Here is a 16,733-nt window from a genome sequence, read left to right on the forward strand (position 1 = left end):
ATGAGTCGATTCGTTAGACCTGAATGATTGAACCGCTTAACCGGAAATCGGTCCTATGACCAGTTCTGTTTCCGGTTTGTTTTTGAAAACCATGGTTTCCGGGCCAAACAGCCCGACCGTCCGGATCACCGATGACGTGTGACACATTGTTATGGATGTGGGATAGAATGGTATTTGCAACCATTATTCCTTTTGTCAGAAAAGACAGCAATGAAATGAGTGGAATAACCTGACATGTGCTGCAGGAAGCTTCCAAAGTTTTTCCTGTAACATTTGTGGAAAATGTCAACTAGGCGCGCACACTCCCCCCTTCTGAACTGCAAAGACTCATTTTGTGGATAAAATAATTAAATAAGTAAATTATTTAAAGATAGAATCATCTATCTCACTTCGGCTTCACCAATCAAGGAGTAGAAAAATTGAAGGTGCCAATTATTTCATTTGTTAAGACCTCTGACTGGTTGTAGCAGAGACTCGGAAATAAATCATAGTGAGATGATTAGGGTTAAGATGGACTATTCCTGCTATATAGTCGCATGAAGCCCCAAAAAAGAAGAGATGGGAATCAGTGGTCACAAAATGGTGCTCACAAGTCACATCATATTTATAACCACTTTCAGCTGTGCATTGGGAATAAAAACATACAAATAGGAGATATTCTTAACACTGTTTTTGTAAAGATTCAATCTAAATTCTTAAAAAAAAATTCCTTTAAAAGTTCATTTAAAAAAAATAAGAGACAAAGCAATGAACTTTTCAATTAAGCCACTTCATCTGTGATCCAACAGCCCCTCGGCCAAAGTTTTAAATGTTTTTAAATTCTAAATTACAATTTTTTTTGTCCAAAGGAAGAGTAAAGGAGAATGTAACATTCTCTCACTTCCAAGTGTGAAAAGGGTTTAAGAAAGGTAGCATCTAGCAAGTTAAGTCGGCCAAGGAACATAAAAATTGGGTAAATTCTTGAATTCAGGCTCACTTATAGAACCCTGTCTGTTGCCAACAAGATTTCTAGCAATTCAGAAATTGCCATGGTTAAAACTAATTGGCAGTGATTTCTCTCTGTGTCAAGATTCTCAAAATTATGCTTTTTTAGTTAGGTACATGGTTCAAAGTATCAACATGCACAATATCTGAAGTTGTGTGTAGCGTGCTTCAAAGGGGTGATAGTCATGGATTGCAATTGTTTCATCTTTCAATCTTGGAAAACGGATGCATAGTTGCATATTATACGATACAGTGTAATATGTATTAATACTTTCAACCTTGCTTTATTAGTGCTCTTCTGGCGCAAATTAAACATTTAGGCTATGTTTGGTCTGAAGGGAAATATGAGAAACCTTTATAAACTTTGTATTAGTTTTTCTGCCTTTTCTTTCTTTTTCCTATGTTTTCATTCAAAACAAACATAGTCTTAGATATCCTTTCAATGTAAGTAAATGCATTCTATTATAAGGCCATGTTTGGGAGTGCTTGTTCAAATGCTCACTTATTTGCATTTGACACTCATCTTTTTCAAGTGCACTTATTTCATCTTGGAAGTTTGGTGGTCTTTTTCTCCAATAAGTACTTAAATAAGCAATTGTGACTCTTTTGTCTTTCATTTTCCTTCAAATTTTCAAAACATCCAATCTAAAGCGAATGAATCAAAGTACTCTGATAGAAGTGCTTTTATAAAAGTGTTTTCATAAAAGTACTTTGATAAATGTACATCTATAAAATTACTTTTATAAAAGTGTTTTTATTGTGTTCTCGTAAAAGTGCTTCTGTAAAAGTACTTTCACAAAAATACTTTCATAAAAGTACTTTTATAAAACAATTTTCATGTAAAAGTGCTTTTGTAAAGATGCTTTTGTAAAAGTATTTTCATAAAAATACTTTTATAAATGCACCTTTGTAAAAGGATATAATTGGTATTCCAAAAATTTACCATGGATAATTTTAAGAGTAAAAATTTGAATAAGTGCTTATTGTATGAGCACTTAAAAAAGAGCTGGAAATTTGAGCTTAAAAAAAAGTGCTAAATGGTGTGATCTCCACCCCCAAATAAGTATTTATTTCAAATAAACACTTATTTTTAAGCACTCCAAAACATGGCCCAAGAGTTGTTGAAAGAAGTGGAAGAGAAATGCTCACTTACTCATTGTTGGATTTTAATTTCATAAGAGATTAAATCCAATGGGTTTGATTGGTCAATTAAATGAGAAATTGCACCTGCACACTTGATTGAAACAATCAAATTTTCTCTTAGAAAACCAAGTTTTGAACTTGTCCCACATTGGAAAATTATAAGTTTTGTTTTCAGTATTTCAATAGGAGCTGGTTTACACTCCTTAGAATTAGTAGAGGAGAGTATGGGGATTCGATACCATGCAATGCGCACGCATGCGTGTGTGCACGTGTGTGTGGCGCACCCACGTGGCTTGCGATGGGTGGCTTTGGTTTTGATGCATTGCTGACTGTTGATCACCGTTGATGAGATCAACGGTCACGATTTGATCGGGTGTAATCAAGAGGCACAATTCAAAGTTAACAGTCACTAACTGTTAACTACTTTTTAAACAGTCACAATGTTTGAAATTGTGGCTGTTCAAGGTGCCTTCTCTAAACCAGCACCTACATTTTCTTCATACATCTTCTCAAATTATTTAAGGAGCATGAATCAGACTCCAAAACACAATTTCGAAATTCACTCTCTCTCTCTCTCTTTCTCTCTTAGTCCGGTTTGCTACAGTCTCATAGAAGGTTTCTTTGGAGACTCTTCAACTTTGTTGGTTGCAGATTCTCGCCCAAGACTTTGTTGTATCATGATAATGAATTTGCCTGTAATCCAACAATAAACTCAATAAAACTGAGTGGGGGCAAATAACATTCTAAAAATAGTGTCTTCAAACACGCCTCAGAACTTCTCCTCCAAAGTTACAGTAACCCAATTTTCTCCTCCAAAGTCTCAGTAGAAGTGAAAAGATAAAAAAAGCCAATCCTTTGACTTTCATTATTGAAAGGGTTGCTAATAGAATAGGTAATTGAAAGTACCAATTCTTGTCTTGTGCGGGAAGAGAGGTTCTTATGAATAAGTTTGTGGTGTCAGCTCTTCCTGTCTACTCGATGTCTTGCTTCTTGTTACCAAAAGTACTGCTTTAATTAAGCTTGCTGGCTAAGCAGGTTTGGAGGATTTAGCAGAATCCTAACATCTTAACTCTCTTTTGGCTCAAGTGTACAAAGCTTAGTACTTTCCAAATACCTCTATCCTCTCAAAGGTCACCAAGTGGGTTGTTCTCGGGGGGTGGAGGAGCTTGAAAGGGTGCCTTTGGAGGATTAGAAAGGGAACTGCTATAGATATCTGGGAGGATCCCTACAGCTCCAAATTATAAAGTTAATTTGGAAAAGCCCCTGGCCTGGGGTGCTCAATGTCCAAAGTTGGAAGAGCTAATGATTCCTCGATCCCCAAGTTGGAATGGTGATTTAGTTCGTAGTCTATTTCCTCCTAACATTGTAGTGTTGAAGAAATTCTGAAAATCTATTTCCCATCCATTGACTGCCAAGACAAGTTGTCTTGGACTTTAACCAAGAAATGGCTTGTTCTCTATGAAGTCAGACTACTGGGTTGCTACCTCTTTGGATGTTCACTCCATGGTTTTTAAAAATGAATCGATGACCGAACTGGTCAAGGGTCCGGTTACCGTATCAACGGTCCAACCGATCGACTTGAATGGCCAGTCCGTTCTGATAAAAAAATTAAAAAATTTTAAAAATTAGAAAACGGTCAAAGCCGTTCGAATGGTTCAAATAGTTAACCGGCTGAATCAGCGGTTTACTGACCAAAATCAATGGTTTTGGGGGAAAATGAAACCGGTTTCCCGGTTTTAAGACAGTGTCCTGGGTTTTTGTTAACAGAATTTGTATTACAGTTGCACATTTTCTTGCCAACCCTCTTGGTCCGAAGGGTGCTTGGTTGGCTACTGTGCCTCCATGGCAGGGTCCGCTTCTAAGAACTTCTATTGTAAATTGTTTGGTTCCTTTATTTGAGTTCGTTTATAATTTTTTTTTTTTCTTATTAATAAATATGTATGTGCATACATTTGATTGTTTGAGTGGAGCAAAACTGGAGTTCAAATCAGTCCCCCACAAGACTATGCCCCACATGCACATTTCAGCGTGCATTTGGAATATCTCCCGTATTTGTCATTAAGAGATGTTCCTAATGTACGTAAGACATGCTGTGAGGCACAATCTTGGTCCTCTTTTATGGCATTTCATCCAATTCAAGGCGGGGCCTCATTAATACATTGAGGGTCGTGATTTACGGTTTTAGCCCAGCTTTACTCTAGTAGGCATAGCTGATTTTTGAACCGATATGGTTCCAAGAAAAACTGATCCAACAGGGTTATAAATTGACCTTTTATCCCCATATCATTAATAAAAAAAATTCTTATTTATCATGAATACATAATATTAAAAATATGTTAGCTTATTTTTTATTAACTTATTATATTTTTATTTTCATATATATTATGGATTAATCCATTTAATCTTTCTTTTTGTAACAACCTATTTAACCTCGACCTTGATGATTAAACAACTTACCCGTCACTTAGGTGATGTTTGGCATCTAAAAAATCAGCGCCATGTTGGAGCCACACGGGATAAATAAGAATAAGTGATTTTCAATCTGTTTGGTTGGTTGGTTGATTTTTGGGAAATCAACAAAAAAAAATCCTGAAATAGGTGATTTTTAATCTATTTGATTGGTTGATTTTTGTGAGTTTTAGGAAATTGGTAAAAAAACGATTCCTAAAACCGGTCCATCTTGAGGGATCAATTTTCCGTGGTTCCCTGATTTTTAGGTGATTTTGATTTTTTGAGGATGATATGACATTATGTATGTCTCCATGATAAGGATGATTCTAAGGAAAAATAATCACCCTTAAGAATTAGGAGTCCAAATCTGCTCCTCACACAATGCACCTCAAACCAATCTCACAAGCACACATCTCACCATGTATTGGGGAACATCTCATGTACTTAATGTTATTATTCAAGGGAGATGTTCCCAATACATGGTGGGATGTGCTTTGTGAGGTCAGTGTAAGGTGCATTGTGTGAAGAGCATATCCCAATTCGAGAATCAGTGATGTCAATGGGTTGGGTTAAATGGTAAACTTAGCTTGACCATAGGGTCATGATACCCAGCATATATACCAAGTATTTTTGCAATTTTTAGACTTTGTAGCCTTAAAGTTTATAATGCATTTACATGTTGGTTTTGATTTTCTTCTTTTTTTTTTTAAATAGAAAAAGTAACACCTTATGTTGCATTTGTTTGTGGTGTAAAACATCACAGCCTTAAAATCTATAAAACAATTTCTTATTTTAAGTCTTCAAAACATGTTAAAAAAATACAATCAAAATTCTATAGGATCGAGTCAGGTTGAACCCTTTAGGTTCCGGTCAGGTTTAAGAATCATATATTTTTAAATTGAGTCGGCTTGGGATTGGGTTGAGGTGCTGGAGGCTTAGGTTAGGGTTGAGGCAAGCTCTGGTTGAACCCAACCCGTTGACATCCATAATCACTTCATCAATACCAAATAAACTGCTTCCATGACATAAATGATACCAAACAATAAATTTTAGTGATTTTTCAAAAGTCACGGATTATGATTTGGAAAAATCTAACATGTGAGAAAGACATCGTACTGGCAAAGTTTTGACCAATCAAAAACCACCCAGAATTTTAATAAATAACACCTGATTGACTAGTGCATTTATGATATTAGTTGATTGGTCCAAAATTTGTAGATATCAAATCTTTCCTTTTATCATTTTCGATAATCAATAACGAGGAATCATTATTGATGCCAAACATCACCTTAAAGAGAAAAACGATTCCATTTACTTGTCTGTTTTAAAAAAACACAGATTAACGGCACACCCACATAACAACCATACGTGCAAGAGCTCTTAAGCATTTGATCTACCTGATATTGAGGCATGTTTGGTGGTACCGATGGGTTTTAGAGCTAGGCGGGTTTCAAAGAGAGAGAAGAAGAGGAAAAAAAGGGAGGAGAAAAAAAGAAACAGCCGCCATTCTTCACTGTGCAGTGCAGGTCCATCGGGTTTGATGCCGTGTTTGACGGTACTAGTGGCCGTTTTGTCAGCTTGATGACAATTCGTATAATGATTTGGTTTTATGTTTTTTTTGGAGAGGGATAAGTGGACTGCAATGTACCTCAGAAATTTGAATTGTAGCGCTAAAAATCTTAACTCCACCGTAGAGGTGGATTGAATTATACAAAATTAAAAATCTGTTTTTTTTTTTTTTTTAAATTGAGCCAAAATAAAGGATAAATTTGATATTTCGATTTTTCCGTAAGCATTTAACGATGATGACAATGGTTAAAAACGGTAGGAGTAATTTAAGACCATAGATGAATAATAACGATAGAATTTGTAAATTAACTACATAGTAGTAGTGTACGACCAAAAAGCTCTCCCCACTTTCTTTGGAAACAAGGAAAAGAGTCGGATGTTATAAATACTCGATCCAGCGTTCAGATCTCCTACCTTGTTCATTGATTTCTCTTCTCTAGCCAATCTCATCCTCATTGAATCTCGACAATGAGTAACCAAGCTGAATCCTCTGACTCGTAATGACCTCTTACTCTGACCTCTACTAGTTTTCGCGACCGATTCGTCCCTTTCCCCTTTTTATTTCGTTTTTTTTTTTGGATTTTGGTTGAATTTATCGCATTCTGATTGTGGGTTTTTTGAATTGTAGTAAGGGAACCAAGAGGGATTTCAGTACTGCAATCCTGGAGCGTAAGAAATCTCCGAATCGGCTTGTCGTCGATGAAGCCGTCAATGATGACAACTCGGTGGTCTCTTTGAATCCCGAGACAATGGAAAAGTTACAGCTTTTCCGTGGAGATACAATTCTCCTTAAGGTAAAATTTCTATCGAGCGTTCTGTTTTGTTTTGGTTCTTATAGAAGGTTGGGTTCTTAGGGTTCTTTGTTGGTAGAAGTTTGGATTCGGAAGTTTATGTCATGTTTTTAAGGTTGAGAATGGTTAATGAGGGATAAGGTGATTTTTATGTTAGGGCATTCAAAAAACTAGGGCTACTTGGGTTCGGCAGTTCTACCAGATTGGGTTGTGCTCGCCAATGTTGATTATAGGGGTTCATTGGGGTGAGATTCTACCAGATTGGGTTGTGCTCGAGAAAGTTGATTATAGGGGTTCGTTGGGGTGAGATATTGGCTTAAGTATTGTGGTGGAATCATGTATAGTTCTTAAGATCTATGGTGAAGGAGTTTCTTTTAGGGTTTTCGGAAATTTCTATTAATTCTTTGTTCTCGTCCTCTGATTCTGTTAGTTTTGACATCATGGAAACATATAAAAGATGACATCATGGAAGGGTTTCAAAGCAGTTAGGTCTTTGCATCTTCAAATGCAACGTTTTTCAATAGTCACATTGTAGGTTTCCAGAATTCTTTTGGCATTTAGTTGGTCTGGACAAAACACCTGTACCTAAAAGTTAAAGATTTTCAGCATAATAGTCTATAGATATGATAGTCCAGCTCTGTTAGGGATGGTGAGCTTTCTTTCAATTTAGCTTCAGGAATGTGGGATTGAGAATCATGGTAATTAGCTGTATATTTGTTTGTTTATGTTTTTAGGGTAAGAAAAGACGGGATACAATCTGCATTGCCCTTGCTGATGACACATGTGAGGAACCAAAGATCAGGATGAATAAAGTTGTTAGGTCAAACCTGAGAGTCAGGCTCGGTGATGTTGTTTCTGTGCACCAATGCCCTGATGTCAAATATGGGAAGCGTGTGCACATATTGCCTGTGGATGATACCATCGAAGGCGTCACTGGAAATCTGTTTGATGCATATCTGAAGCGTGAGTTTCTGAACTGCTAGCAAAATAACTGTATTTTCTTCCTGTTCTCTTGAGTGCATGTCATTTACCTGCTTTTATTTGTCTTACCTGTGACTATGAAATTCTAGACACATTTACATTTTTCTACTTATGAGAAGCTTCTTTTATGCCTAGTTTGACAAAAGAACTAGATTTGTAAGACTTTTGAGGGATGTGTAGTTTAACTACAAGGTAGTTTTTGCAGTGAACTATTTTTGTAATCTCTCCTGTTCTGGGCATGCATTACGTACAATGTGCATGCACATGTGATTTTCTAGTGCGATGTTAAATTGACTCTCTATCAGGAAATTTTATCATATTTGATTTTGAACAGAACTTCCATTCAAAAGTAGATAATTTAGTTTCTTGCTATCCCTGATTATTATATTAGATATTGACAGTCATAAAGAAAAGTTGTTGATAGGAAGCCTTTTTCTTCTTAACCATTCTGGTGCTTAGTCCATCTGCCTGTCTTTCTTGAGAAAAACCAGAAACATGAAGCTCCTGTCATGTTCTGCTTTGTCACAAAGAAAAAAAAAAATGATTTTTCTGGTTAACTTGGTTCTTCAAAGTGAAAAAGAAAGTTCATTTTCTCTTCTGATTTGAGTGGTTGCATTTGCAGCTTATTTCTTGGAAGCATATCGTCCGGTCAGGAAAGGGGATCTCTTCCTTGTTAGAGGTGGAATGAGGAGTGTTGAATTTAAGGTTATTGAGACTGACCCAGCAGAGTATTGTGTGGTTGCTCCAGACACAGAGATCTTTTGTGAGGGAGAGCCAGTAAGGAGGGAGGATGAAGATAGGTTGGATGAAGTAGGTTATGATGATGTTGGTGGAGTCAGAAAGCAGATGGCTCAAATACGAGAGCTAGTGGAACTTCCACTAAGACACCCACAGCTTTTCAAATCTATTGGTGTGAAGCCACCAAAAGGAATTTTGTTGTATGGCCCTCCAGGTTCTGGGAAGACATTGATAGCTAGGGCTGTTGCTAATGAGACTGGTGCTTTCTTCTTCTGTATTAATGGACCAGAAATTATGTCAAAATTAGCTGGAGAGAGTGAAAGTAATCTCAGGAAGGCATTTGAAGAAGCTGAAAAGAATGCACCCTCTATTATCTTTATTGATGAAATTGATTCCATAGCTCCAAAACGAGAGAAAACAAATGGAGAAGTGGAACGGCGGATTGTTTCTCAGCTCTTGACACTTATGGATGGATTGAAGTCCCGTGCTCATGTTATTGTTATTGGGGCTACAAATCGGCCTAACAGCATTGACCCAGCTTTGAGAAGGTTTGGAAGGTTCGATAGGGAAATTGATATTGGGGTTCCAGATGAAGTTGGACGATTAGAGGTTCTTCGTATTCACACAAAGAACATGAAACTCTCTGAAGATGTAAGCCAATGACTAAACCTTGTATCTGCTTGAGTATGTATCTTTCCTTGTTCATATTTGTCAGCGGTTCTATTTAGTTATTGTTATGGTTCCTCTGTGCAGGTTGATTTGGAAAGGATTGCCAAGGATACACACGGATATGTTGGTGCTGACCTTGCAGCTCTGTGCACTGAAGCTGCTCTTCAGTGCATCAGAGAAAAGATGGATGTGATCGATTTGGAAGATGAATCAATAGATGCTGAGATTCTCAACTCAATGGCTGTTACAGATGAGCACTTCAAGACTGCTCTTGGATCAAGCAATCCCTCAGCTCTTCGTGAAACAGTGAGTACAGAGTTTCTAAATGACTTGGGATTTCTGCTTTGAGGTATGTATTCTTCTTTCAGATTGTTTTTGGAAGTACCTTAACCTGATTGTTTGATGGGCAGGTTGTTGAAGTACCTAATGTCAGCTGGGACGACATTGGTGGCCTTGAAAATGTCAAGAGGGAGCTCCAAGAGGTAGCGATAAGTCAAATAGCAGGCCCACATTCGTTTCTTTTTGCAATTGCACTGTAGGGTTCTTATTTATACTTTGTTTTTTTTTTTTTAATGTTCTATCTGTTTTGCAGACCGTTCAATATCCTGTGGAGCATCCTGAGAAGTTTGAGAAGTTTGGTATGTCACCTTCCAAAGGAGTCCTTTTCTATGGTCCCCCTGGTTGTGGGAAAACACTTCTTGCCAAAGCAATTGCAAATGAATGCCAAGCAAACTTCATCAGTGTCAAGGGTCCTGAGTTGCTCACAATGTGGTTTGGAGAGAGTGAGGCCAATGTACGAGAGATTTTTGACAAGGCTCGTCAATCTGCACCCTGTGTTCTCTTTTTTGATGAGCTCGATTCAATTGCTACACAGGTTAGGGTTTCCCTCACTAAATGTCCTCGATTTGTTATGCTTTGTTTAGGCATGTTTCCTAATTCTTTGATTATAACTGGCAGAGGGGAAGCAGTGTTGGGGATGCAGGAGGTGCTGCTGATAGGGTTCTGAACCAACTTCTGACCGAAATGGATGGCATGTCAGCAAAGAAAACAGTTTTCATAATTGGTGCCACCAACAGGCCTGATATTATTGATCCTGCACTTCTCCGGCCAGGTCGTCTTGACCAGTTGATCTACATCCCTCTGCCTGATGAGACCTCTCGCCACCAGATTTTCAAGGCCTGTCTGAGAAAATCACCTGTTTCAAAAGATGTGGACTTGAAGGCACTTGCGAAGTACACACAAGGTTTTAGTGGAGCTGATATTACAGAGATATGCCAGCGGGCATGCAAGTATGCCATTAGAGAGAACATTGAGAAAGTAAGCTCATTATCACTCTGCTTGCTTATGCATATGAGTTCTTGTTTGACCAAGGCATACTCAAGTTTGAAATTTGGATGGCCTTTCATGATGTCAATCCCTTATAGTCTCTATAGAACGGTTTCAAATGGGGCTCTATTCCAATCCAGATTGATAATAATACTCGTATCTGTAACTCAAATGGGTTTTATTCATGCAGGATATAGAAAGGGAGAGGAGGAGAAGGGAGAACCCTGAGGCAATGGAAGAGGACGCGGAGGATGAAGTGGCGGAGATCAAGGCAGCTCACTTTGAGGAGTCGATGAAATATGCACGCAGGAGTGTAAGTGATGCAGATATCCGCAAGTACCAGGCATTTGCTCAGACATTGCAGCAATCAAGGGGTTTTGGCAGTGAGTTCCGTTTCTCGGAAGCTGGAACCGGTGGTGCTACTGGGTCTGACCCATTTGCAGCTTCTGCTGGTGGTGGGGCTGATGACGACGATCTTTACAGTTAGATACTCATACTCTGTTTCATTTTCAAGTTCAATTACTCAAACGTTATGTATACCTGTTGTTTCCCTGGAATCTGAAGGATGGTTGATGGGAGGTGGTAAAGCTTTTATTGGATGGTTAGGTTAGGTTGGGCATTGGCCAGTTTAATACTTTTTATTTTGTTATTTTTATATTTTTATTTAAGAGGAACCACCATGTAGACGAGGGAATTCAGATTTCAGAACGGTCATTTCATTAAGGGGTCCATCTTCTATCCCGAATTCGATCGACATTCTCGCCTCAGAAAAAAAAAATTTATTTGGTATATATTTCTTTTAATTTTCTGGTTAAATTAGCTGTCATCTTTTTCTTTCCCTTTCGAGTGACAACGGTGGTGTTTCAGAGTTGTACTGGTTGTTTTCTTCGTCCTCCCTTTTATCATCAACACTTTTATTTTGTTCATTTTTCTTTTCTTTACTGTTGTAAACACCACCTAACAGTGGTACGTACATTTGAGGTTTTTATTTTAGGGGCGCGGTTGCTGATGATGATCTTTTTTTATTTTTTTATTTCCTTTTGGTAGTGATTATGAGCTTTTCCTCATTGATTGAATTACTCTTTGTTTGCGCCTATTTTCTCATTGTAAAAAGTCTTGCAAAATCTTGCAATTAATTTCTTACGATCAAGGTTCACAATATCAATACATATTGGCCTATATAGAGAGTGTATCGGGGTTTTGACCGATTCAGGATGTTGGTGTACTTTAAGCCGAGTCCTCTGAACTGGATTTCAAAAAGCAACCAAAAAAAAACCGTTGTTGTCCAATATGCTTCTTCTTTTAACTTTGCTTACTAGTGTTCTTTTCTAAAAAACTAAAAATTGATGTCTTCCTATTTCCTTTTTAGGAGTGTATGCCGGGAAGATAGAGAGACGGGCAGGCTGTTGCCTATGGGGAAGAAAATAACAACAGGAGAGGAAAGAGGAAGGGAGATGAAGGGTAAAAATGGGGTTATGAAAAAAAACTAATAGGCATGTGAAGTCACCCTAAATGTTTTTTGTGTGACATATGTACAACATAGATTGATATTGATACCATTAATTAGGCATCAATACATATATTTTCAATGTGTATGTTACTATGTTATACATAAGTCACATTTTATGATACTCAAAAGAAGATTTATAATTAATTTATACAAATAAGGCATTGTAAAATAATTAAATATAATAAAAAATAATATAAATAAATATGATAAAATTATAAAAATCATTAAAGCAAAAAAAAAATAATTTAAGCAAATCTAATATATCAAAATAATTATTAATTATTAATATATATAAAATAATATTCTAATAGATTTAATAAAAATTAAATCATATAAGCCCCCACCCTTACCGACATATCAACTTATATTGAAGCTCACCCTCCTTTTTTTTTTTCTTTGAAACTGGTTTAGAGGGGTCGATCTAAAGTTGGTCTATCCCCTGAACTAGGTCACACTCCAATACGACCTCTATAGGGGCATATCATTAAGCCCCCAATAGGTACCCTATACTTTAGGCTGAATGCCAATTTAGTACCCAAACTTTAAAATGCGACAATCTAGTACCCAACTTTCATTTTGCAACAATTTAGTATCCGACGTTAACTCATCATCAGTTAGTACCATCACGTGATATTAGGTGTGGGTTAAATATTTTTGAACTACCAAAAATAACCTTTCTGAAAAAATTCTGACCATTTTACCCTTTTCCCTTCCTATTTCCCTAATCCCCTTTTCTCTTCAATCTGTGTTGGGAGAACGAGAGAAGAGAGGAGACTTCACTCAACTCCCCTTTAGTCTTCAATCTGTGTTGAATGAACGAGAGAGGAGAAGAGATTTCACTCAACTTCGACCTTTCTCTTCATTTCGAGAACGCCCATTTCATCCCTTTCTCTTCAAACTTGGTTGAAGAAACAACAGAGGAGAGGAGACTCGGTTGTTCACGTGCAACCCCTAAAGGATGTATCAAACCATGTCTCCTCTCTTCTCTCTTCAAACTCGGTTGTTCACAATCAACGTGCCTGAGGAAGCTATTGTTGCTTAATGGAAGAAGAAGAAGAAGATGAAACAGGAAATTCGATGCGCATGGAAGTAGAACCAGAGCTAGCAACCGAGCTACTAGCACTCGCAGTTGCTGTTGTGGTTGTTGAGAGCATCAACCTATACTCCTCCTCCATCCTCTCCAACATCCCCTTCAACAATACTTCCATCTTCCTCCTCAAATTCTCCACCTTCAAGGAATTCTTTCTTATCAAAATCAATAAATTAATTCAAATCAAGTATTTATCATTAATGGAGATCAACCACAGAGTACATTAAGAACAAAAAGCTGCTTACATGAAGCACTGCAAATGGAAATGAACAGAAGAATAATCAATTAATGTAGAAGGAGAACTGAAAAGAAAAACAAAGTTAGACGAAGGAAGCTGTTTAGAATCAATAATGAATCTTATGTCTGCGAACCAAGACTTTCTATCTGAAACAAAGCACTCCTTGGTCTTACAATTCTTACTGATCATCAAACTGGCTTTTGCCATTTCTTGAATCTCCTGCACACATTTTTCCTCTGATATTCATCTAGTTTTTCTAATTGTCTTTGAAGAATTGTTGCTTGCTTATCGAAATTAATACACTTGTGGAACTCGAAATCCTTAATGCACGAGCTTCTCTGGAGCTCTTCCAGTTTCTCCTTCAGATCTTTGATTTCCTCTTCCAACATAACACTGACGCTTTTTCCTTCATACAACTTCTTTTTCCCCTATAAAAGAAAGAAGCCGATCAAAAACATTGGATTACTCTTTGTTTGCCCTATTTTCTTAGTGTAAAATTCTTACAAAATCTGGCAATTAATTTCTTACGAGCAAAGTTCAAAATATTGATAGGTATTGGCCTCTACAGAGAGTGTATCGGGTTTTGACCGATTCAAGTGGTTGATGGACCTTAAACCGGTTCCTCTGAACTGGATTTGAAAAAGCAACTAAAACACCGATACTGTTCGATATGCTTCTTCCGATATATCGATGTTTTGAACCTTGCGTACGAGTGCCCTTTCGTAAAAAACTAAAAATTGATGTCTTCCCATTTCCTTCGTCGGGGTGCATGCAGGGAAGAAAATAACAGGAGAGGAAAGAGGAAGGGAGAAGAAGGGTAAAAATGGGGTTATGAAAAAAAAACTAATCGGCATGTGAAGTCACCTTGAATTTTTTATGTGTGGCTTTTGTACAACATTGATTGATATCGATACCATTGATTAGGCATCAATACATATATTTTCAATGTGTATGTTATACATAAGTCACATTTTATAATAATCAAAAGAAATTTTAAAATTAATTTATGCAAATAAGGCATTGTAAAATAATTAAACATAATAAAAAATAATGTAAATAAATATAAACAAAATTATAAAAATCATTAAAGCAAATAAAAAATAATTTAAGCAAATCTAATATATCAAAATGATTATTAATTATTAATATATATATATATATATAAAGTATTCTAATAGATTTAATAAAAAATAAATCATATAAGCCCCCACCCTTACCGACATCAAATTATATTGAAGCTAACCTACCCTTTTTTTTCTTTGAAATTGGTTCAGAGGGGTCGATCTAATGCTGGTCTACCCCCTGAACCAGGTTACACTCCAATACGACCTCTATAGGGGCGTATCATTAAGCCCCTGATAGGTACCCTGTACTTTAGGCCGAGTGCCGATTTAGTTCCCGAACTTTAAAAGGCGACAATCTAGTACCTGAACTCTCATTTTGCGATGATTTAGTACCCGGCGTGAACTCACCATCAGTTAGCACCATTACGTGATATCGGGTGTGGGTTAAATAATTTTGAAATACCAAAACTAACCTTTATATAAAAATTCAGATAATTTTACCCTTTTCCCTTCCTATTCCCCTAGTCCCCTTTTCTCTTCAATCTGGGTTGAAAGAACGATAGGAGACTTCACTCAACTCCCCTTTAGACTTCAATCTAGGTTGAATGAATAGAGAGGAGAGGAGACTTCACTCAACTCCGACCTTTCTCATCATTCTGAGCACGCCCATTTCATCCCTTTCTCTTCAAACTCGGTTGAAGAAACGACAGAGGAGAGGAGACTCGGTTGTTCACGTGTATCCCTTGAAGGATGTATCAAACCATGTCTCCTCTCGTCTCTCTTCCAACATAATTCTGACACTTTTTCCTTCATACATCTTCTTTTTCCCCTGTGAAAGAAAAAAGCTGATCAAAAACATTGGAAATGGATTCAATCAAGGAAGAAAATAAGTGCAGATCGAAGAGTATGCCCCATTTGAACGCGATTCTTCTTCTAGATTTTTCAACGCAACCTCTCTTTCCTTTCTAAGAAAATTACACTATGCTCAAAGAATCTCTACGTGTAACTTCCACTTCTCGCTTTCAAAGTCCCTACTACATCTCCGGCTATTCATAATCTCTGTATACTCGAAGTCATCAACTCTTTTTCTCGTCTCATGATCTCTAGTGTTCAAGGGAACAATAGGAACAATGGGATAGAAAGCTCGCTCTTGATCAAGCAGATTTTCAAGTGTTCCATACTTGTTAAGCTGAGAATCCAATTCCTTAATGCTGATCAATTTTCTGATTTTCAAGTGTTCCATACTTGTTAAGGCGAGAATCTGATTCCTTAATGCTGATCGATTTTCCTTTGAGTTGTCTGGTGGTAGCTCTTCGGCGAGTTCTTCTAGGGAGGTGGAGGATTGTAAAGCTAGGAGGCAGCGGAGGATGCCATTTCGGTCTCCGTGTGCTTGGCATTGTCTTTCACTCGGTTGTTCACGTGCAGCCCCTGAATGAGAGAAGAGAGGAGAGTTCACTCAACTCCCCTTTAGACTCAATCTGGGTTGAACGAATGAGAGAGGAGAGGAGACTTGACTCAACTCCGACCTTTCTCTTCATTTCGAGCATGCCCATTCCATCCCTTTCTCTTCAAACTCGGCTGAAGAAACGACAAAGGTGATGCAACAAGAGTCGTCTTTTCCGACAACAGCTGAGTAAAAAAGGAGATGCAACAATGTTCCAGGGACGACAACAAGAGTCATCTTCTCCGGCAACAACACTCGTTTCTTTGATTTCAACTTTTCTGTCATCGCGTTCAAGTGCCAATTTCAACTTTTCTGGCGGTGCATTCGCTTGACATCACCAGCGTGAGGAGCTGATTTTTGGAATCTCAAGTAACTGCAAGTGTGAACAGTGGTTCCCATGCATTGGTTGAAATAGTTGATGGGTAATTTAGTCTTTTTGTCTTCTAACTAACGGTGTGTTAACGCCGGGTATTAAATCATCGCAAAATGAAAGTTTGGGTACTAGATTGTCGCGTTTTAAAGTTTCGATACTAAATTGGCACTCGGCCTAAAGTACAAGGTACCTATTATCTAGTACAGTGGTTCCCATGCAACATTAACTTGAACAAAGAACGATTGTACATGATGACAAATTAGTTACAGTAACCAGGCAATGACCACTAACTATAAAGTAACTATTATCTAGATAATAACTAAATGCTGAGGTGGAAAACTAAAAGAAGATTAAATGCCTTG

The 16,733-nt window shown here is 37.4% G+C and overlaps 1 protein-coding gene across 1 annotated transcript; it reads left to right on the forward strand.

The window, feature by feature from the left end:
• Positions 1–6,301: 6,301 nt before the first annotated feature.
• Positions 6,302–11,441, forward strand: ATCDC48C (ATPase, AAA-type, CDC48 protein). Its single transcript, XM_088969636.1, has 9 exons — positions 6,302–6,644; positions 6,776–6,941; positions 7,673–7,901; positions 8,542–9,308; positions 9,411–9,632; positions 9,737–9,808; positions 9,919–10,200; positions 10,284–10,643; positions 10,843–11,441. Exons 1-9 carry the CDS (start codon positions 6,616–6,618, stop codon positions 11,137–11,139), a joined length of 2,424 nt encoding a protein of 807 aa, XP_088825762.1. The 5' UTR covers positions 6,302–6,615; the 3' UTR covers positions 11,140–11,441.
• Positions 11,442–16,733: the final 5,292 nt, after the last annotated feature.

This window comes from Nelumbo lutea, chromosome 2 (genome assembly GCF_056320005.1).
Source record: "Nelumbo lutea isolate HS-2025 chromosome 2, American lotus-T2T, whole genome shotgun sequence".
NCBI lineage: Eukaryota > Viridiplantae > Streptophyta > Magnoliopsida > Proteales > Nelumbonaceae > Nelumbo > Nelumbo lutea.

Bases quoted from the DNA above. Each gene is read 5' to 3' on its own strand.
- ATCDC48C (XM_088969636.1), top strand. From the start codon at position 6,616: ATGAGTAACCAAGCTGAATCCTCTGACTC. The intron at 6,942-7,672 runs GTAAAATTTCTA...TTATGTTTTTAG, and splicing joins GAGATACAATTCTCCTTAAG to GGTAAGAAAAGACGGGATAC. The intron at 9,809-9,918 runs GTAGCGATAAGT...TCTGTTTTGCAG, and splicing joins TCAAGAGGGAGCTCCAAGAG to ACCGTTCAATATCCTGTGGA.